This window comes from Vombatus ursinus, unplaced genomic scaffold, assembly GCF_900497805.2.
Source record: "Vombatus ursinus unplaced genomic scaffold, bare-nosed wombat genome assembly UNPS02005659.1, whole genome shotgun sequence".
Classification (NCBI taxonomy): domain Eukaryota; kingdom Metazoa; phylum Chordata; class Mammalia; order Diprotodontia; family Vombatidae; genus Vombatus; species Vombatus ursinus.
Window position 1 is genome coordinate 1,049,037 of NW_020945437.1, and position 23,232 is coordinate 1,072,268.

General features: G+C 37.8%; 2 protein-coding genes across 3 annotated transcripts in view; one reads left to right on the forward strand and one right to left on the reverse strand.

Moving 5' to 3' along the window:
* Positions 1-6,148, reverse strand: part of FNDC3A (fibronectin type III domain containing 3A) — a 203,532-nt gene extending 197,384 nt beyond the window's left edge. Inside the window, exon 1 of one of the 2 annotated variants that reach the window (XM_027848140.1) lies at positions 5,901-6,148. The gene's annotated coding sequence lies outside the window, so the exon portion shown is untranslated. Of the gene's footprint in view, positions 1-5,123; positions 5,306-5,900 lie in introns of those variants that run through there. The other variant, XM_027848141.1, reaches the window with a different exon arrangement.
* A 5,835-nt stretch (positions 6,149-11,983) lies between these two features.
* Positions 11,984-12,127, forward strand: LOC114032686 (short transmembrane mitochondrial protein 1-like). Its single transcript, XM_027848073.1, has one exon. The coding sequence runs from the start codon at positions 11,984-11,986 to the stop codon at positions 12,125-12,127; it is 144 nt and encodes a 47-aa protein (XP_027703874.1).
* Positions 12,128-23,232: the final 11,105 nt, after the last annotated feature.

Consider the following 23,232-nt stretch of genomic DNA (forward strand, 5'->3'; position numbering starts at 1 on the left):
TATATGGATGTAATGGAATACTATTGTTCTATAAGAAATGATGAGCAGGAATATTTCAGAAAAACCTGGAAAGACCTGCATGAACTGATACTGAGTGAAGTGAGCAGAACCAGGAGAACACAAAAAGGAACTGTCTTTTATTTTTCTTTCTATCTCCAATGCTTAGCACAGTACCCAGCACATAATGCACAAATTTTTATTGACTGACAATGTACTTTTCAAACAGTTCTTCATAAAATGTTAGGGATGGATTTGTGCTGAGTCATCAACAACTTCTGCCTGACCTTGCTTTGCAGTCAAGAACAAACCTACCTACTCAGTCTTCATCACTAGTAACCAACGTATTTCACGCTATGTTGGTACATCATTCCTATGATGTTATCCTCATCTGAAATACTCTACACATCTTATCTTATTCATGTTCTCCATAATACTTCTGCCCTCTCTAGTATTCCCTGTCCCTCATTAAATATCCCTCTCTTCCAAATGACCGAACTACTTATAGCACATATCTCACAGTATAATGCTTATACTCCCTTGTATTGTTCCCTCGTTATTTCTTCATAAGCTCCTTAAGGACAAGGAATATACTAGTTTCTACCACTTGTTTTCTTAGCAGAATCTAGAAGCGGCAAAAAATCTTTCATCAATTATTTGTGAGATGGCTGGCTGGGGTTGAAGGTCTAATCTACAACCAGAAAATGGTGTGAAATTAAATGGCCTCATAGAGCAAACCCAAGTGTATAAATTCATCAGCTAAGGGCACCTGCAGAGAACCAACCTGTCCTTATTAAGCTTACAGTGCCTAGCACCTAAGTAGGCGCTTAATAAATATATGACTGCACATGTCGACAAACATACTCATGCTATGCTATACAGACACATACAACCCTGGTCATAATCAGGTATGTGATGATTTGGGGGCACTATCACCACGCTTTATCACAGGATGCCCCCAACCCTGGAATGCACTGTACTATACATGCTACCCCTAAGAATCCTGAGCTTCCTTCAAAGCTCAGCTCACGTATCACTTTCCACGTGAAGCCTTTCCTGATCCCTCTGGTTGTTAGCGCTCACTCCCACCTCCCAAATCAGGTGGCCCTTGACATCTGAAGCAGCTAGATGGCACAGTGGATAGAACACTGGGCACTAAGTCAGACGGCTTGAGTTTAAATCTGACCTCGGATATTTACTAGCTGTAGGATCCTGGGCAAGTCACTTAACCTCTATTTACTTCAGTTTTCTCATCTATAAATGAGGTTAATAATAGCACCTACCTCCCAGAGCTGTTAGGAGGATCAAATAAGATAACAGTTGTAAAAGGCTTAACATATTGCCTTGCACATGGCGAAAGCTATATAAATGTTAGCTATTATTATTATCTATGTGACTTTGTGCAAGTCACTTAACCACTGTTTGCCTCAGTTTCCTCAACTATAAAATGAGAACAATAACAGCAACTATCTCCCAAGGTGGTTGTAAGGATCAAAAGAGACAATATTTGTAAAACGCTTAGCACAGTGTCTGGCAATGTTATATAAATACGTATTCCCTTTTCCTTCCTTTTCTTGTATCTCTGATTTTATGAAACCCCTTTCCCCTTCCATATTGTAAGCTCCTGGAAAGAAGGGGCTTTTTTTTTTTTTTTTGGCTTTTGTATCCTTGGCAACTAACACAGATACTTGCCCATAGTAAGTCCTTAATAAATGTTACTGGACTGAAATTTGTTTATGATGCAAGGATTTACAGAAAAAAAAATTATCATCCTTTTGACATATTCCCCCCACCCCCAATAAGATTCTCAGTGGAATCTATTCCATCAAACTTGCAGAATACTTTGAATATTCTGATACTCTAGAACACTGGGCAGAATTAAATAAGATTCAATTTATAATTAAATAAATGTGAAGTCTTACACTTGAGTTAAAACAATCAACTTTATAACCCGGAGGGAGGTATGGTTAATATTTGTATTTTAGAAAAAAACAAAATCTGGTTGTTTCAATGGAATGCAAGTTCAATGTGAATTAACAATGTGATATAGTAGCCAAGAAAGTGAATGCCACCTTAGAGTGCATTAGAAGAGGCACAGAATCCACAAGTGAGGAAGTTATGGTGCCACTGTACTCTGCACTGTTCAAACCATACCTAAACGACTGTTTTCATTTCTGGGGACCAAAAGGAGAGACACCGATAAGCTGGCAAATATCCAAAAGGAGGGCAAATGTTGAAATGGTTAGAGATTGTGCTATATGAAGAATGGCTGAAGGAAAGAAGGAGAGAATCTTAACGTGGGGTATGAGAGCTGTCTTCAAGTACTTGAAGGGCTGCCAAATGGAATAATGACTGGATTTGTTATGCCTGGCCCCAGAACTAGGAGCAAAGGGAAGCTGCAAAAAACCTCTGTAGAAGGGAAAACTCAGGGGTAGTGAGTTCTCCCTCTTCTGAGGGTTCTTCCTGAAGCACTGGTTAGAGTGCACAGCCATTAGAATCCCTTCCAACTCTGAAATTCTGTGATTCTGTAAAGACAGGCAAGTTGCCTTCCTAAGACCACAGCGTTCTACTGGCAGAAGAAAAGAAGGGAGGGAGATTACACATGCGGAAGACTAGACACAGACTGACTAGGAGGCAGACCACAGGGCATGATGCCAATTTGGAAGAGACAAATAAACACTCATGTGTGCCTGGAGAAGCTGTAGACTGATACACCAAGATCGCTCAAAATTGAGTCTCTCTCTCTCTCTCTCTCTCTCTGAGAAAGGCAGCATTATACATTTATCATATAATAAAATTAAATAGGCCCTTTTAGGCAAACTGGTCCCAATCTCTCTTCTACAAAGTATACTTTGTGTAAGTACAGTATTGCTTCCTGAAATGTTCAATAATGTATGTAATCAATATTTTGTTTGTGCTAGTAAAGAAAGTTAAGGCACAAAAATAATTAGAAGAGAGTCGGAAACAGTTTCCTGACTTCCAATTTTGTGTTTTGTTCTGGAATTTTTGTTGTACAAGCTTCACAAAAAAAAAAAAAAAAAAAGCAAACACCCTTCTCTCAGACAAAAAACAAAACAAAACAACCCACATCTTTTAATCTGTCTGATAAAATGTTAACAGTGAATACATCCATGTTTCAGATCTGAAGTTAAGTTCATTTTCTGGGGGAAGGGGGAGAGCTAAAAGACTGCTTTAAAAATAATGCCTAAACCCTCTTGTTTGAGTAGCTACCTCATCAAGTGACATTTTCTTAATGTCAGGAAATCAAGGGAAAAAACCACAAGGAACACAAACCTGTAATTCATACAACCAATACTACAAAAACACAAGTATGAATGTCTAAACTGACAGAAATCTAAATTAACAAAAGATGGTCAAATTATGAGGTAAATGAACTTAAGTAACCCAGAATAAAAATGAATGCACATAAGTAAAAAAAATAAGCCTTATATTTCATTTCTTTTCTCTAGGTACTGTGCTTACTCATGGCCTTTTTTTCCATGCAATACTTTAATATGCTTTTCTGTAGGTGATCCTTATTGATGACTACTTTCTTCACTTATATCTTAAATATAAAGGTCAAACAGTCAAAACTAAAGCAAAAAGCCCAGGGTGGGAATAAGGAGACCAAATTACTTAATCTGGGTCTCAGTGTCTTCATTTTATAGAAAATGAGTTAAATTAGATGTCCATTTAGTTCTAAAATTTTATTACTAATTCCTTGAGACAATTATGAAAGTCCAATCAAGCTTTCGATTACCCACAAAACAGAATCTGAGTAGTGAAATGGTTAATTCCAAATAATAAAAACTAATTAGACTTATCTTGGGAAAGTATCTGATTATTAGAAAATCAAATTACCTAATATGTATGCACATAATTACAGTTTACTGATGCTGTTAAAATGAGTTTATACACATGGGCACTCAATTCATTTGGGGGGAAGAAAAAGGGACACAGACAGGCAACACACAAATATACAGGTGACCAAGATGAAATCAATCTGAGCTGACATCAATATTGTCACACATAATCTTCAAGTGGAATATTGAACTGCTTATATGAAGAAAATGTGGTAAAATTTTGTGGGGAAAATGCTATTATTTCTAGTATCATGAAAACACTTCTATTCAAAAGCTAATTTAACAGAATAGGGAAAAAATTCTGTAAATTATCCTCTCTTTCTCATTTGTTTCTGTAACAAACATTAGTGGCCTAAAAAAGGTCCAGTAACATGGGCTATATTACTTATTAAAATCCTTCCCAGACATTGTCCAATTTCTTTCAGGCCTAGCATCTGTCCTCGTGCACATTTCATTAGATTTTCATTCTTAAAGAAAAAAAATTAATTCAGTGGCAATAAACAGGGAAAAAGTAGAAGCCAATTTCTCTCTGGGGCATTTACTTCTTCATAGACATAAGTATTCTAAAAAAAAGAATATACTCTCTCCTAATGAATGGTTAAAACTTCAGGTAACAATGATACGAAGCACATATTTATCAAAAAATTCATTCTTAAAGAAAAATTAATTCAATGGCAATAAACAGGGAAAGAGTAGAAGCCAATTTCTCTCCGGGGCATTTATGTCTTCATTGACATGAGTAATCTATTCCAAAAAACAGATTCTCTCCTAATGAATGGCTAAAACTTGTGGTAACAATAACATGATGCATATATTTATCAAAAAACCGGAAAAATTTCAAATAAACATTTACCAAAACACAAGAGCATAGCCACAAAAAGCAATTCACTTCGGCCAAACATATGGTGTTTAGTGCTTATCTTAGCATGTATCTTAGTGTGTATCATGGTAAAAATGGAAAAGCCCAAAAAGCACTACTAAATTTCATTTTTGCTTGTAATATGCATTATACTGGTCCTGTCTTGAAGGCATAAGCATATTGAAAAGAGCATTTCTGTTCTAAGACTACATAATGAATACATATAGGAGATCTATACGAAATGGGGATGTAAATAGTCTTGTGAGATTGGCATCAGCCCCAATAAACCGACAGGGACACACGGAAGAAAAATCTTAGCAGCTAATTCCCCAGGACCTACAACTGCATCGTCCCCCCCATCTCCCTCCGCCTCCCCAAATTCCAAAGCCCCAGGGAATCCTCACCTAGGACACGCAGCAAACAGCCACTCCACCGTTCCTGAGTTTTAAGACCCGATTATGTGTCAATTTTCCCTTACGTGACACATGACGTCCTTTTAAGGTAGTGTCAAAAGTTCAAAAATCCAGGTTGGTCACCCGAAGGCTGCGCCCTGGACGCCAACCTCCGGGTGGAACAGGTGGTTCACTCGCTCAAGTGCGGACTCCTGCCCACTCCGCCCCCTCCGCCCCCGCCCGCCGCCGCCGCGGATCCAACACGGAAGGGCAGGTTTTCAAGGTTTTAAACCCAAGAAGAAGGGGGCGGGGGCGGGGGCGGGGAATCCTCTTCAGGAAAAGCTTCCAACTTCAGCCGCTGCCAAGTTTCCAAAGCCAGACGGTGGGTGATGGGCGGGCGCCGGGCGATCACGAATGAGGAGGGTCTCGGATGCGCCGGCGGGCCGGGGGGTGCGCGGGGGCACGGGGAGCCGAAGGGGCTGCGGCTCTCCTCCCCGGAGGGGGCGGGGTGGCCGCGGGGCGGCAGGTGTAGGAGAGACTAGTCCCTCCAGCGCCCCGGACCCCGGCAGCCGGGTCGGGCCGTGCTGGGGATCCCCGCGGTGCTCACGGCCAGCCCTCCCCGCACGGCCAGCCCTGCCAGACTAACGGTCTCCGCGCCGCAGTCGCTCCGGCTCCGGCGGCGGCTCCCGCTGCCCCACTGCCCTCCCTGTCTGCCTCCCCGCCATCCCCAGCGCCCTCCCTCAGCAGGTCCCCATCCTCGCGGCCCCGGGAGGCCTCTGTGGCTCTCACCTCATCAGCTGCGCCGCGCTCCCGCAGCGGGTACCCCGGCTCCGTCTCGCCGCCTCGTCGTCCCGCGGCGCCGCCTCCTCCTCCTCCTTCTCCTCCCCCCTACCACCGTCTTCCTTCCCTCGCCCTGGCAGCGGAGGGGGCTGCTGGCGGTGGCGCTGTGACTGCTATGGGAGTGGTGTCCCCGCAGTGACGGCGCCGCGACTCAACCTCGCTCCTCGCCCAGTCTCCCGGTTGCTCCCTCTTTCTGTCTCACAGTGGGGACTACAAACGCCGCTGCCGCCATGCTTACTACGGCCCACAGGGGGAGGAGCCGGGAGCCGGGGCGCGGAGTGCGCCTGCGTGGAGCTCCGCCCCCACTGCCGCCTCCAGTTGGTTCTCAGACCCTCCTCTGTCTCCTCCCGCCCACCCCAGAAAGGGGGCGGGTCTTCTCGAAGGAACTTGGAGCGGGGCTCGAGACCAAGTCTACCCGAACTTTCGGACTTAATCTCTAGCTGGGGTCACGGCTGTCTCTCAGCAACGGGCTTCGGAGGTGGGGGTCGGATTTCTTACAAGTGCTGCACCCCAAATGCAGACTTATTTAAGGGTATTTACCTCCGGTGAGGTAACCCAGCTTAATGCTCTTCAAAAAGAACGTCAACATAAAGTATATGTCTGGAGACATTTAAAACGGTCCCAAATAATTACGAGACTCAAAAAAATAAAATTTACACAGCACATCACTATAGTTGTAAAAGTTTAGCTCCCATGCTAAATATACATTATATAATAATAATACAATAGCATCTATTTTAAAGATATAAATTTATTTTATTTGTTATATATTTGTGTATTAACATGTAGAAATATATTTAATGTCACATGTAATTACATTAAACAATATAAAAATACAATGCATCACATATGAATAATATTTATTCTATATAATAAATTTATAATATAATATACCTTGCTATGTGTGATACCCAGCAAGGCATGTGCACCACCAGCTAGCTACCTTTAAAAGAGGCAGACAAGACCAGACCAAGATAATAACCAAGATAATAATATTCAAATAACTATTTTTGTAGAGTTTTAAGTTTGTAAAGAGCTTTGCATATATGCACTTGCTAATTTGGACTAGTCAACCAAGTAAGGTGAGTTTTGAAACCATCCTTATTATTGAAAAGGCACAATGGGGTAGTAGATAGAGTATAGGATTTGGAGTCTGAAAGACTCAGATTTCAAATCCTTCATCTGACTCCTATCAAGCTCTATGACCATGGGGCATCACTTTACCTCTCCGAGCTTCAGTTTCCACATCTGTAATGGTATCTACCAAACTAGGTTGCTTTGAGATAATTTATTGCCAAATGAGATAATTTATGTTAAAGACTTTATGAAACTTCACTGCATAATATTAAGTCAGATGTTATTATGATCACCAAACATTGATTGTTGAGATGGTCTTTACAAAACATTAGAAATTGATTTAAAATGAGTCCTTGCTATCTATAATGTCACCTACCCGATGTAGTCTCTGTGTTTCGCTCAGTTTTCCTAGCTGACTAAATTCTAGGAAAGATAATAAAAGTAAGTCTGATTTTCATACTATGGCCTGCAAGCTGTCTCTAACACCATCTAAATGGCATCTATAAAATCCAGACATTCCAACACTCTGAGCCCATTCCATAGAAAACATGGAAGGTTTCTGTTAATCCTCAACCTTGGAGATGGCAGCAGCATAGTATGGCAAAAAGACCAAGTTGAGACAGCCTCTTCTTTCTATTACTCTGGGAAGCATCATCCAGGGAGTTGGGTCGGGAAGGGGCTCTTTTCAAGGAATCGGAATCACTCCTCCTTTTGTCATCCTTCCAATCCATGCCAAATAGTAAGGCATTGGGTGGCATTCAGCAGTCTAGAATGCAATGAAACTCCAGAACCCTGCTACCCCCACCAATAGATTTTAAATTTCTTGAAGATACCCAGCTGGTCCTATAAATCTTTGTATTTCCAGTGCCTCCCATGTAGTAAGCACTTAATGTTTGCTGAATCGATGTAGCTACCTGGAGAAGTTGTACCACATAACCAAATTATGGAGACAACCAGTTTACCTCCTTAAGCACCTTTTATATTAATTACTTTATGTGTAAATCTTTCTAAAATTGATTGTACAATCACCTACCTTATTAAACAGACTATACTTAGCACCAACATTTGACCTTTTCTTTTCTCTCTATACTCTCTCCAGGAAATTCACCTTCATTCCCTGTTGCTTAAACCAGAAGTGTCAAATTCAGTCTTGCTCTGCAGATCTCCTGAGGGTGACCCAAACAAGATTAAAATGTAATTGGGAAATATTTAACAAAGTAAACAAAAATACAATAATACAACATAAATAATGTTAATATGTGGTTTTCTAAATCACTGTGAGGCCAGGGATTTCTTTCTATTTGAGTCTGACACCACTGGCTTAAATTATTATGAAGGTGACTCCAGAATTTCAAACTCCTTTACCTTGCTTTCAATCTGGTGCCACCCTACCTTTCCATCTAATTGGATATTCAAGATCTCCTATTTGTCAACTACTTTTCCTATATCTCCATGCTTTTTTCCCTGTGAACATGTATTGTTCCCTATGATTGTAATGTCTCCAACCTCCTCTTTGCCTGTGGAATTCCTATCTATCTTTTAAAACTTAAATCCTTTAAATTTTATTCACAAGAACTTTTCCTTCCCTCATCCCTGCCTTTGGGAACAACTTTTCTCCTTGGACCTAACAAAGCATTTTATTCAGAATATCTCTAATGAAAGGATCTCCAAATTTCTTTGAGCATATACCTCTAGAAGTAAAAAAAAAAAAAAAATTGAGCATATACCACCAATCTATGCACATTTACTATAGATTATACATATATATTACCATCTTAATGATTTTGCATATCATAAAACTCAAACAAAAAAGAAAAATTAAAAATTATGAGATAAAGATAAAATAATATATGATCCTAGAGTCAATAATATATTATCCTAGAGTTTACTGAGTAGGAGAGTGACATGGTCAGACTTGCCCTTCAGGAAAATTCCTTTTGTAACTGTGTGGAGGAAAGATTGAATTGGGGAAGAGACTTTAGGCAGAGGGATTATTAGAAGGCTGTGGCAATAGTATAAGGCAAGAAATGATAAGGGCTTGAATGAGTGTGGTGGCTGTGGGAGCAAAGAAAAAGAAATCTGTAAGAAAGATGTGGGGATAGACAAGATTTGGCCACTGATTGAATAAGTGAGGTGAGAGTGAGGAGTCAAGGATAAAACCTAAATTGTGAACCTAGCTAGCTGGAAGCATGGTGGTGCTCCCCAATAGGAATAGGGAAGTCTGGAATAGGGATGCATTTGGGGGAAAGATAATGTAATGAGATCTATAAGGAAGGACCACATCCTATATTTACTCGTCATGTGCAACACTTTCTGTCCCACCTAAAATAAAAAAAGTCACTTTGTAAACTGCAGAACTTGTTGAAAAGTACCTGTCCAGCCACAAGGTAATGGGAGTAAGGGGGAAGTAGGCTAGATGTACAGTGGGAGGCAGGGAGAATTTTACCAGCATAGCCCCGGGTGCGGGTGTCCAAGTCACAATTGGTTTATAATCACCCTGAGAAGTCCCTACTTGGCACAGAAGGGAAGCTTGTATCATGGCAAGACAGGGCAGAATGGGAAGTACTGGGTGATAATGAGTGAAGGGAGTGGTTTGGTTGTTTTGGAGAGTCCAACAATTGAATATTATAGGGAAGATGGGATTTTATACTCCCACTTTTTGATTAATTGATCATATCCCCACTCTCATGTGCTTATATTTTGTATATTTCAGTTTCTGTGTTTGTGTCTTGTTTCTATACTAGCCAGTAAACTCCATGAAGGTGGAGGCTATGTCTTAAAAGATAAAAGGATTTAAGAATTTAGAGGGACCTTAGAGATCATCTGATTCAATTGTCTCATTTTCTAGGCGAAGAAGGAAGCCTAGCCCCAGAGAGGTTAAGTGATTTTCCCAAGGTCAAAAAGTAATAAGTGGCAGAAAAGGGAATCAAATTCAGGTCTTACAACTTGAAATCCAGTGTTCTTGTTTTTTTTTTTCCTTATTACTATGTCTAAGCTTCTTCCACAACCCTACCTAGCACAGTGCTCTGCACAGTCAACATTTAGCAAATGTTTGTAGATTGGATTGAACTTTCTTATGTCATTATTATGAAAATGAATTTGAAATGTATAGGACTATTTGCCCCTACATTATAGTGTCTTCTCCACTGTCAGAAGATCTCCTATTCTTCATCCTGATCACTATTTCCAAATGCAACCACTTTTGATATCTACCAATGGTTTTATTGTCTACTGCTCTCTTTCCTCTGATGCTCACTGATTTGTTTCAGTCTCTGTTTTCAGCTGTTTTCTTCTTCTAAGTAGCTCTTGTCACTTGGTCCTGGATTCCCAAGAACAGGGAATTAAACTGTAGTATATTGAATAAATATACTTCTTTTGCTTTGATTTCCTTCCAGGCTGGAAACTTCTTTTTTTTTTTTTTTTGGAAACTTCTAAGATCAGCTAAACTAGGTTTGCACCAAGCAAGCAGACCAGAAAGGAATATGCATTTTCAAAGTAAACATATGGTTGATTTAGTCAAATTACTTTTTTCCCCTCTGTTTTGAAAATCTTTGTTAGAATAGATTGAGGGTGGGGATGGGAATTGAGGGGGGAATACTAAAAATACTAAAAAATAAAGTGAGGTGAAGACAAAGGGCATCAAAAATTAAAAAAAAAACAAATTTAACTTCTCTGTGCCTCCATTTTTGTCTGTTAATTGGGGATAATAATACCTATCATAACTACTCCAAAACCAAAATCTTCAGATGCAAACTTAATTTGGAGAGCTCAGTATTTCGTTGATACTTTGAACTTTCCCTCTGACTGCACAGTTCCTCCCAGAATCTCCATTTAAGAAGGCTGCCCAGGCCATCCATGTCTCATTCCTCTCTAGGCAACACTCCACACTTGCTGAACCATACCTCTGAGCTGGGATACCCTTCTCTCACTTATATGTAACTTTTCAGTTTTCCTCTGTTAGAACATTAGTTTCTTGAAGTAAGGGACTGTCTTTCTGCTTGTGTTTGTATTCCCAGTACTTAACACAGTGCCTGGCACATAGTAGGCACTTAATTAAATGTTTGTTGACTGACTGAGCCATTAAGTCTGCTGCCCTTCACTTTCCTAAGAGCTTTTTGTACAGGAGGCATAGATTGTCAGGGTGTCCCCACTATAACAGAGCCAACAAATGGTGAAATCAGCCTTTGTTAAAAGACTTCAAGTAGGGGCAGCTAGGTGGTGCAGTGGATAGAGCACCAGCCCTGAAGTCAGGAGGACCTGAGTTCAAATTCGGCCTCAGACCAAAACCTTGACACGTACTAGCTGTGTGACCCTGGGCAAGTCACTTAACCCCAATTGCCTAAAAATAAAAAAAATTTAAAAAAAGACTTCAAGTAAGGGAGAATACTGTACCTCCAAAAAAACCCATTCTACTTTTAAATGATTCTGACTGTTGAGGCATTTTTCCTCAACCCAAGCCTAGATTTTCCTCTTTGAAAGCTACTTGTTGTCTGGGGACAAACAGAAGTCTGATATCTCCCCCACATGATACCCAAATGTAAGACTGCTTTTAATTACTTTTAAATTTCATCATCGTGTGTTCGGTCCAATTTCCAAGCCTGTCAAAATCTTTTGGGGACCTTGTTCTATCATCAAGTGTGATTGGTGTCTCACCTAGCTTTGTATCATGTGGAAATTTGATCAAGATGCCATCTATGCCTTTATCCAAGGTATTGATAAAAATATCAAGCATAGATCCCTAAAGTGTCATGGGGTACCTCCTTCCAAACTGATATGGAGCCATTGATGTCAACCTTTGGGTCAGTATTTAAGCATTTTTGAATCCATCTAATTGTACTGCCACCTAGCCCACATTTTTTAATCTTTTCTACAAGACTAGCATTAGGGACATTTTCAAATACTTTTGTAGGTTATTTCCACATTATTCCCCTGCACCTTTGTCACCAGTCATCACCATGATCCAATTTTTCCTTAGAATCACACTCAGCAATGTTGGTGAGAAGTATCTGGCTCAGAATTATGAAATTCCAAACTTGGCCAAAAAGCTTGAAGATATTCAAAAATATGTGAATGTCAAGAAGAAAATCCCTAACCCTTAGTGCCAACTCTAATAATGTCTTTTGGATGCTTTAATCATATCCTTGAGAAGATCTCCTTTCTCATTCAAAACAAAAGCCCCCATTTTCACCACCAGGATTGGGTGATCTTCCTTATCCTGAGATTCACTGAACTGCTTTTGAGCCAAAATATCTCCATGTGGCTAAGAAATGGAAATCCAAGAGATGCCCATGGAGTTGGGAATGGCTAAACAAGCTGTGGTATATGATTATGATGGAATATTAATTGTGCTGTTAAGAAATGACAAGCAGAATGATTTTAGAAAAACTGGAAAGACTTACGTGAACTGATACAAAATGAAGTGAGCAGAACCAGGAGACTGTTGTACACAGTAACAGCAATATTGTATAATGAAGAACTGTGAATGACTTAGCTATTCTCAGCAAAACAATGATCCAAGACAATCTCACAGGACTAATGATGAAGCATACTATCCACCTCCAGAAAAAGAACTGAGATTGTCTGAATATAAACTGAAGCATGCTATTTTTTACTTTCTTTAATTCTTTTTTTAAATTCAAGTTTTCTTGTACAAAATGACTAGCATAGAAATGTTTTATATGATTGCACCTGTATAACCTATATGATTGTTTACTCTCTTAGGGAGGAGCGGATAGGAAGCAGGGACGGAGGGAGGGATAGAATTTGGAACTCAAACTTTTTAAAATTCTAAAAATTGATTTAACATGTAATTGGGGGAAAATAAAATATTATATATTAAAAAACAGTAACAGCAAAATACATCCAAACCCTAAAACCTACCCTTAATACTCCCCCTGGACTCTTCTGATGCCTCTACCTGCTTGGGAGATTCTGAAACTTGAAACACGGTGTTTGACTAGGAAGTGCTAGCTTTGCTTAGCAGTCTTTCCACTTACCTCTTTATTTGTAGATTTCTAGTAATTCCAGGATTATCCTAATTGGGTAACTCTATCAAAAAAGGAAATAACTTTTGTCTGGCGTGTCTTGTTTTTGATGAAGCCCTGCTGTTGCTCTGCAATCATGCCTTCCTATTCTAGATGTTCACTGTCTCTTTAATAACACATTCCAGAATTTTCCCAAGAAGCAAAGTCAAGTTCACTGGCTTTCAGATGCCAGCCTTTTCCCTTTTTTTGTAACAGTGGATGGTGTTGCTCTTTCCCAGTCCTGCAGTACCCCTCCTAGTCTCCATGATCTTCTAAATATCACTTATGGTGCTTTGGTAATCACATCCGCCGCTTCTTTCAGTATCCAAGGATATAGTTCATCTGAGCTAGACGACTCACATTAATCAAGGGCAACTAACTATTCTTTTACTATCTACTGATTTATCTTGGGTATCAATTCCTGACAAACCATTTTCATTCTTTCCATTCTAAAGGTCATTCTTTTCTGCAGAAAAACAGAAGCAAAATAAGGATGGAGCAGGTCTGCCTTGTTTTTGTTGTTGGGTATCATCATCCCATTCATTCCAAGCAGTGCTCATATCCCATTTTTGTCCTTACTCTTTTCCCCAATATAGTGTTAAAAAAAACTTTTTGTTTCTTCTTATGAGCTTCAGTTTATTCCAAGCTTTAGAACTCCTGTATTTTTACAGAATTATGTGATAATTTTGTATTCATTCTGTTATTACCTTCCCTTGCTTTCATTTGTTGTATATATATATATATATATATATATATATATATATATATATATATATAGTATCCAAATTGGTTGGTGAGTTCTCTGCACACGTACATAGGTCTCTTCAGAGGGCCCTAACTACATGTGGGTAGGACTTTTTATGCTTAAGTGATCAGGGCTATGGGAGGCAGGGGCCAATCAGATCCCTAGACAGTTTTGTGGCCTTTTAGGGAAAATTAATCCTTGTTGTAGGAGAAGTAAAGGTGGGGACCTCAGGTCCTACTGCATTCCTCTATAACTTCTAGATCCTAGGACTATTCTGGTACAGCCACTTTGATTGCTATTCTATGTCTTACACACATAATTCCCATTCATGTACTAAGATTCCAGCTAAACTGGCCTTCTTGCTATTTCTCAAAAATGAAACTCCATCTCCCATCTCTATATCTTAACACTGGCTGTTCCTCCCTCCTGGAATATACTCCCACCTCATCTCCATCTCTTAGAATCCTTATCTTTACAACTTGAAATTATGCTAAGAAAGATATGTCCATTCCCTTTGACTCAGAGATCCCACTGCTAGACCTATACCCCAAGAGGTCAAAGACAGAAAGAAAGGTCCTTATATATGCCAAAATATTGACAGCAGCACTTTTCATAGTTGCAAAGAACTGAAAACAAAGCAGATACTCACTGATTGAGGAATGGCTAAATAAATTTTGGTTCATGAAAATAATGAGATGTTACTGTGCCATAAGAAATTATGACTATGAAGAATTCAGAGAAGCATGAGAAGACATGAACTGATGGAAAGTGAAATAAGCAGAACCAGGAAAACAATACATACCATGACTAAAATCACGTAAATGAAAAGAAGGGATCTTATATGCAAATAACTAGGAACACAAAAAATACATACACAGTAGATGGAAGGTAATCTCAGAAGGGAAGGCACTACTAGCTTGATGAGGAGGTAGGGAGGGCTACTGAAAAAGACCTCATGAAGAACTGTCTAACTTGAGTTGAGACTTAAAGGAAACTAGAGGAATAAAGAAGGGGAGGTAAAGGGGCAAAGCATTACATGAATGGGGGAAGCTAGTGCACAAAAGATGGGAGATGAATTATCATGTTCAAAGAGCAGCAGTGTAGCTGGATTGTGTGGTGTGTGGAGGCGGGTAAATCATAAGAAGACTGAAAAAGTAGGAAGGATCCAAGTGATAAAGAGTTTTAAAAGTCAAACAGAGGAGTTTATATTTAATTCTGGAGGTAATAGGGAGTTCATTGATGATGGATATAACATGGTTAGACATATATTGTAAGAAAAAAATTCATCTTGACAATTGAGTAGAGAATGAATTGGAATGGAGATAGTCTTGAGGCAGCAAGACCAGTTGGGAAGCTATTACAATAATCCAGGTGAGAGATGATAAGGGCTTGAACTAGAGTGATGGTTGAGAGATTTTATGATGGTGGGAACAACAAGATTTGACAATAGATTAGATAAGTGAAGTGAGTACAAGTGAGCAGCTGAAGATGACACCAAGATCATGGGGCTAGTAACTGGGAGACTGGTAATATGCTCAACAGTTATAGGGAGGTTTGAAAGAGGAGAGAGTTTGGGGAATATAATAACTAATCCTACTCTGAACATGTTGCATTTGAAATGCCTATAGGGCATCTACTTCGAGCTGTCCAAGTAGTAATTGGTGATAGGGGACTAGAGTTCAGGAGAGAGACTAGGGTTGTAGACCTGCATGGGAGGAGTTGGTACCAGAGTTTTTTGGGTGAAAGATATGCCTAGTTCCAGACATTCTTTGGGGACGATGTACGAAGAGAAAGAGACTTTGGAAGCTCCAGACATATAGGAGAAGCTAGCTTTTCAATATGCCCCTGACTTCCAGTTTGTTTTACTGGGAGAAAAACTGGGATTGAATATCCAGAAATATGTGTCATCTGCATAGAAATGATAATTAAATCCATGGGAGCTGATGCTACAGTGATGTGTATATTAACCAGGACAAAATAAAATAATTGAATTTATTGGCATATAATGGGAGTTATACATTTTTATATCTTTAAAAACTTTTAATATATGATATGACCTTTTATTAGATTTACTTTTTCTGAAAGACTTGGTGTAAAGCTTGCAAGATTTTGACAAATATTCTTTAATTCTTCATCATAAAAGCACTCTTTATCACAGACATTAAGACTAAGTTTGATGAACAGTTTATTTTTACTTTATTTATTTATTTTAAAGTATAGCTTTAATTATAGCCCATAGGTTTTCAGTAGGATTTAAATTGAGTACTGAGTCCACTGAGGTATGCCTGTCTCTAATAAATGAATACATTTCATGTTTTGCATAATTTCACATATATAATTGATATCAAATTTCTTGCCTTCTCAATGGGTACAACAAGGGAGATTAGGAGAGAGAAAATTTGGAACTCAAAAAAATTTTTAAATGCATATTAAAAATAAATAAATAATAATTTTGGGGGAAAACTTTTCTTACCCTTTCATGATATGTTGTATTGTACAAGACCATAGAAGTATTCCATCTTCATTTGGAAACTTTCATAATTCCAGAACAATTCTGCTTCTCAATATATCAGTATGTTTATCAGAGTTCATCATTTCTTCAATGAGGACAAGACTTCCATGCCTAGTAGAAGTTAAAAAAAAATCTACAAAATTTGGGGGGGTGATGTTTTACAGGCTGATGAAGACTTTTTCTGACAATAGCTTTCATATATCCTCTAATTAAAAGAGGGTTTTATCAGCAAAAGTTATCTTTTTCCAATCTTCAATAATCCAGAGTTTGTTTTGTCTTACCCATGACAAGCTTTGTTTCTTCACAGAAAGTTGGCAGTACTTTTGTACTCTTCTTTTTGCTCCTTTTTTCAATTTCGGGAAGCCTGTGTTGTCCCTGTCCAGATGCTTGATCCCTCTGAAGTTCTTTGCTTTTTTTTTTTCTTAGAATTAGATTGTTTTGCAGCAAGGGTTTTTCAATTTTTGGCATTGTTTTGTTGTTATTGTTGTTGTTGTTTTTGTTGTTGTTGTTTTATTGTTTTTCATTGCATTTTCCTTTGTGCTTCAGTGCAACTAATCCTGTGGTCTGTAATGATCCTTGAAATGCTTGACTTCCCCATACCAACATCTGCTGCAATATCTCTAACAGTCATTGAAGTGTGCTTTTTTAAGAGCTTCAATTTTTGCTCATTTAATAGTGCACATTTATTATTACATATTATTGTGTAATTACATTACACATAATAATAGAGTATAATCTTCAACTCTTCAGCTCTTCTCCAGTATTTTGCTATTTTACTATTTTATTTTACTTGCTTCTCAAATATTATTTCATTGTTTACTATTGTTTATCTAGACCCTAGCCCTTCCCACCTCCCCAGTCTTATCACCTTCCCATCAATATTATCATTCTAGGTTCTTCCTCCCCCTGTCCCATGAGATCTAGCCTTACCATTTAACTCTTAGTTAGAATATACAAAAGAATTTACATAAAACACAATGCATAGGAAATGATGATTTCATGATATTGTAGGGATTTTCAAAAATCCTGCATCTCTTTGACTTTCTATAATTGGAGCCCTGAAGCCATTGTTAGTTTTCTTCATCCACTCCTGCTTCCCAAAGTTGAGCTAGAGAAAGTCAAGAACCACAATTCAGACCACAAATTCAACCTATCTAATCTCAGCTGGGGCCTCACTGCTATCAGGCTATCTGTTTTCCATTTTTATCTTATTTATCTCTTGTCAACTTCCTATTACATGCCCCACATCTGAAACCTTTTGTAGACATTCCTCATATCCCAGTTTCTACAGACAAGACTCCAACATCTTTCACCTTATTTCTTAATAGAAGATTTCAACTTCTTTTATGAAGATTATCAATTCCATCCTTGAGATTTTTCAACTCCCTTCTTCCACAAATAAAAATCTCCCTCAGTCCTCACTCATTTCCTGCCTCTTCATTTCCCATTGCAGAGAGCAAATTTGCCTGTATTCATGCGAGAGCTAATCCACAACATTTACCCTTGTTTCTGTTCCCTCTTGTCCTTTCTGGGACTTCACTCCATTGTTCAAATAAGAGATAAAGAGCTATAGTGGAAAGAGTCCTTCACTAGCAAGCAGATTTGAGTTCTCACAGCCTCTATGAGTCTCAGTTCCCTTAGCTATAAAATGGTGATAATATCTGTACTATCTGCTTTACAGTATTGTTGTAGAGATAAAGTGAGATAATGGATGCAAAATACTTTATAACCATGAAGTGTTATTGAAGTGGGTATTATTTTTATTGGTTACTGCTACTCTCTGAGGCACCTTCATGCACATACACTTTACCTATACACATGCTTCAGGTCATACCTATCATTAAAAAACATTTCTTTCTGTTACATACTTTATCAAGGTATCTTCCTAGCATTCTCTTCCCTTCTAATACCAAACTCAAGATAGTTGCCTCAATTTCCTCACCACATTCACATTCTTGAACTCAGTCAGTACAATCTGATTTCCTTTTCCAATATTCTATTTAAACTGCTCTCTCAAAGGTCACCAATTAAGCACCAAATCCAATGGCATTTTTTTCTGTACTCATCTTTGTTTTTAATTTGTTTCATGAATAAATAGGGTAATAAGAATCATACCATGCTTAGATCATTTGTAAACATTAATTTAGAAGTAGATACTTTTATTTATTTTTTATTTTTCCCCACTTAAAAGTATTCTATTTTTTTCCAATTACATGTAAAGATAGTTCTCAACATTCACTTTTATAAGATTTTGAGTTCCAAATTTTTTTCTGTCTCCCTTCCTCCCTCCCCAGGACAGCAAGCAATCTGATGTAGGTTACATATATACAGTCATATTAAGCATATTTCCACATTAGTCATGTTGTGAAAGAAGAATCAGAATGAAAGGGGAAAAACCACAAGAAAGAAAAAAAGAGAGAAAATAGTATGCTTCGATCTGCATTCACACTTTATCAAATGTTTCTCTGGATGTGAATAGCTTTTTCCATCATGAGCCTTTTGGAATTATCTTAGATCATTGTATTGCTGAGAAGTCTTTCCAGGTTTTTCTGAAGTCCGCTTGCTCATCATTTCTTATAGAACAATAGTATTCCATTACATTCATATAGTGCAACTTGTTCAACTATTCCCCAATTGATGAGCACCTCCTCAATTTCTAATCCTTGGCCACAAAAAGAGCTGCTATAAATATTTTTGTGCATGTGGTGTCTTTCCCCTTTTTTATGATTTCTTTGGGATATAATACAAACCTAGTAATGGTATTGCTGGATCAAGGGGTATGCACAGTTTTATAGCTATTTGGGCACAGTTCCAAATTACTATACAGAATGGTTGGATCAGTTCATAACTCCACCAACAATGCATTAGTGTTCTAATTTTTCCCATATCTTCTCCAACATTTATCATTTTCCTCTTTTGTCATGTTAACCAATCTGATAGATGTGATGTGGTACCTCAGAGGTGTTTTAATTTGCATTTCTCTAATCAATAATGATTTAGAGCATTTTTTCATATAACTATAGATAGCTTTAATTTCTTCCTCTGAAAACTGTCTGTTCATATCCTCTGACCATTTATCAATTGGGAAATAACTTGTATCCTTGTAAATTTGACTCAGTTCTCTATATATTTTAGAAATGAGGCCTTTAGGGACATCTAGGTGGCGCAGTGGATCAAGTACCGGCCCTGGAGTCAGGAGGACTTGAGTTCAAATGCGACCTCAGACTAGACACTTAACACTAGCTGTGTGACCCTGGGCAAGTCACTTAACCCCAATTGCCTAAAACAAACAAACAAACAAACAAAAAACCCAGAAATGAGGCTTTTATCAGAGACATTGGCTGTAACAATTGTTTCCCAGCTTTCTGATTTCCTTCTAATCTTGGTTATACTGGTTTTGTGCAAAAACTTTTTAATTTAATGTATCCATTTTGCATTTTGCAGTTTCATAATGTTCTCTATCTCTTGTTTGGTCATGAATTCTTCCCTTCTCCATAGATCTGACAGGTAAACTACTCTGTGAGTACATTTTATATGTAATTTTCATCCAGTGATTGAGTTGACGTATTAATGGAGGTGATAAACCACACCCATATTTACATTCTCTCTAAAAATTAAACTGGAAGACAGAAGGAAGCTCAATGAGAGGACAATTTGCAGGTTGTGCTCTAAGTAGTGAGTAAAGGAATGGGCAGGGTTGGTTTCCTGGTACCCCCAGTAACAACAAAAGATATAATTTATGCCCATGACAACTATAAGCATGCAAACCATCATAAAGATCATTACAATTCACAGGTCAAAAACCATTGCAGAGAACAATGTAGATAAACTTAATATAAAACTTGATAAGGGACTCCAAATTAACATTATAGAGTTGTAGTCTGTGGTCTGAATATGAAGTAGAAATAGGAGAAGACAGAAAATTATGGGTAAGGAAAATGTGGTTCAAGGTTAAGGTATGAAAGAGGCCAGTACAAGATGATCGCTTTCTTCAAAAAGAGGTTTGGAAAGTGAGAGGAAGGACAAATACTGAAAATCATTTTAAAAATGAAATTGCCTATATCTTAACAGACAAGAAATGACTAGTTACAGATATCACAATTGTTTTAGTGTAGCTGTTTGTGCACAATCTGACCGTTGACTGGTAAGAATGAAGGTCAAAGTAAATACCAAATAGCAAGAAGGGATAAAGAGGAGATAAAAACACTATACAGTGCTAGCTCCAGCTGGATTAAAATAACTGTTGATTCCTCCCAAAATGATAAATGAAAAGATGTTTACTTTGACTAGAACATTTATCTAGTACAAAACAATTGCCACAGTCATGAGACCAAAAGCAACCAGAAACTCTCTTTAACTGTCACACTTGGTGGCTTTGCTCAAAAGAGTAATAAGGCAATTAAAGGTAATACCATTTTAAAGTACAATCTTATTTATTTAAAAAAAAACAGCAACAAGAGAGTAAGAGAAGGAGCAGTATCACCTCACAAAAGGACCAAGTAGAAAAAGAGTTGGCAAAGAACTTAGTGGGAGATTCAGCTAAGTCAGGTTCACTTCAGTTTGATCCAATCCAATCTAGTTTGATCCAATAAACATTTATTAAGTGTGTGTTATTAATGTATTAAGAATGATTAAGAATAATAAAAATAATCAATAACTTGATTATTTGCTATGTTCCTAGAAGCATTTCTCCACAAAACCTGAATGGGGAAAAAAAAAAAAAAAAACAAAAACCCCAGACTCAAATCACTGTATATTTCTTTACAGTGACCTATTTTCATTACAACCACCATATTTGGACTTTACAATCTCAGTACCATATGTGCTATTTTAGAAAGAGGCAATGGCACTTAAGAAGATAAAGTAAGGAACAGGGTCAGGTCCCAACCAAATGCACACAGAAAAAATTCTTGATGCAAGTGATACATTCTTCTAAAGGTATTCACGGATCAAATCTCAAGAGAAACCAAAGTCCAATGATGGGGAGATTCTAAAAGAACAGAACATTAATCAACGAGTATTAATAAGGCCCTACTACAAGACATGTGTTATGCTAGATGCTAGACATATAAGTACCATGAATAAAATAGTCCCTTCTCTTAAAGAGCTGCCAGTTCTTTTATCCCAAAAGTGACTAAGATAACATGAGTCACTAATGATCTATAAGCCTGCTTCATCATTTCTATAAAATCTTTATAAGAATGATCTATACAGTTATGAAAGATATCTTTAATGAAAACATGAGAAGGGGATTGGCAGGTTGTTGCTGATTTTCTGTAGCAGACCACATTTTTATGGTCACACAATTGATTTTTGGAAAAAAAAATCACAGGGATCCCTTAGTCACAATGGAGTGTATAAATTGTCAAAAGTTGGAAATTGTCAATGATAGCATTTTTTAAAAAAACTCCAGCGATCAGGTAGTACTAACTGGTTGTAGCCCAGAATTTTCCCAGTGTGACTCATTAGGCGATGTATTTGAGTTTTGAAGGATGCATACAGTAGTGGACAGATTATCATCATTTTCTCTTGTTTGGGGGAGTAAGGTTCTTATATTGATGCCTTTCAGTCTGTCAACAGTTCTTTGATGTTTTGTATAACTGTAGAACTCCATGATAGCAGCTGTGTGGGTTTAGTTCACCAGAATCATTATCCAGCATAACCAGCTGACATATGAATCAATTTTAAAGACAGAGGACAAAGATAAGAATCTTTGATGATAATGAGGTGGTAGATGGCTTGAGCTTTGAAATAAACTACCCCAAACCACCTGCCATTTTCTCAAAGGGGAAAATTCCAGAATCAGTGATATATTTCCAAACAAAACAAAACAAAAAAACCCAAAAACCCACACACACAAAGTCTATCAGAAAAAAATAGAAAATACAATTTTTGATGGCTTAGAAAACGAAGACTTGGAACAATCAAAGTACAGATGTACACAATAGATATATTCCTAGAATATTGTAAGAAATTTATTTTGTAAATTATATCATGGACCAGAATAACCCTTTATCTGTTTCTAATCCCTTACCTGTCAAAATTAGCAGTAAGCCTACTTATGCAATTAATTATATATAATTTTATTAAATACAAAAAAAGTATTTTTAAAAATTATGCAGTGTCTCCAAAAAAAGAGTAATGGGTATTGTTAAAGGAAAATTGTGGCAAATCCAAATGTAAACTGAGAAATCTTCCACTAAGGTCTACTAACCTGTTTTGTAAATTTAGATTTTTTTTTGTACATCATTCCTTAAAGTGGGGTCCACTCTTGCTTCCCCAACATTTTATCTTATTTTCAAAAGACTTTGCACACAAGACAAGAACCTGTCCTATTATACTAAAGTTACAAAGTTAAAGTACTCACTGGGCAGATAAATGGTTATCACTGAAAGAGAAGACAGAGAGGCTGGCTTGATAATAACATACTGAAAGATGACTTCACCAACATGACTGTTGATATGAAGGCAGGAAAAGAAGTTGAGATTGTGAACTTGGGTATTTGTGGAATTAACCACTGGTAATGGAAATAACTACTATTAATAGCTACATTTGAGAGCGATTTGTGTTGGTAGCACACGAGGCACTGAAATATTCAAGTTAATCAGGTAAACTAATAATTTCTCTATGTGCAAATATCAAGGACATTTTTAACCATGACTTGATATCAACAGCTCCATTAGGAAAGTCATCCTGCAAATAAGCAGGCCAACCAGCCAGCCTCTTCACTTCTGGGCTTCTCTTTTACCAATAGTAATTTATCCAAGATGGTAACTTCAGGCTAACAAGACTTGGTTTGATGTCCTGTGTATACAGTCTCTAGAAAATAGAGCCAATGGTCAAAGTAGCAAATAAAAATTGGGAAGTTATAAATTAATTATTAATTCAATATATCATTTAAAAACCTGTATTCTTAATGGTATG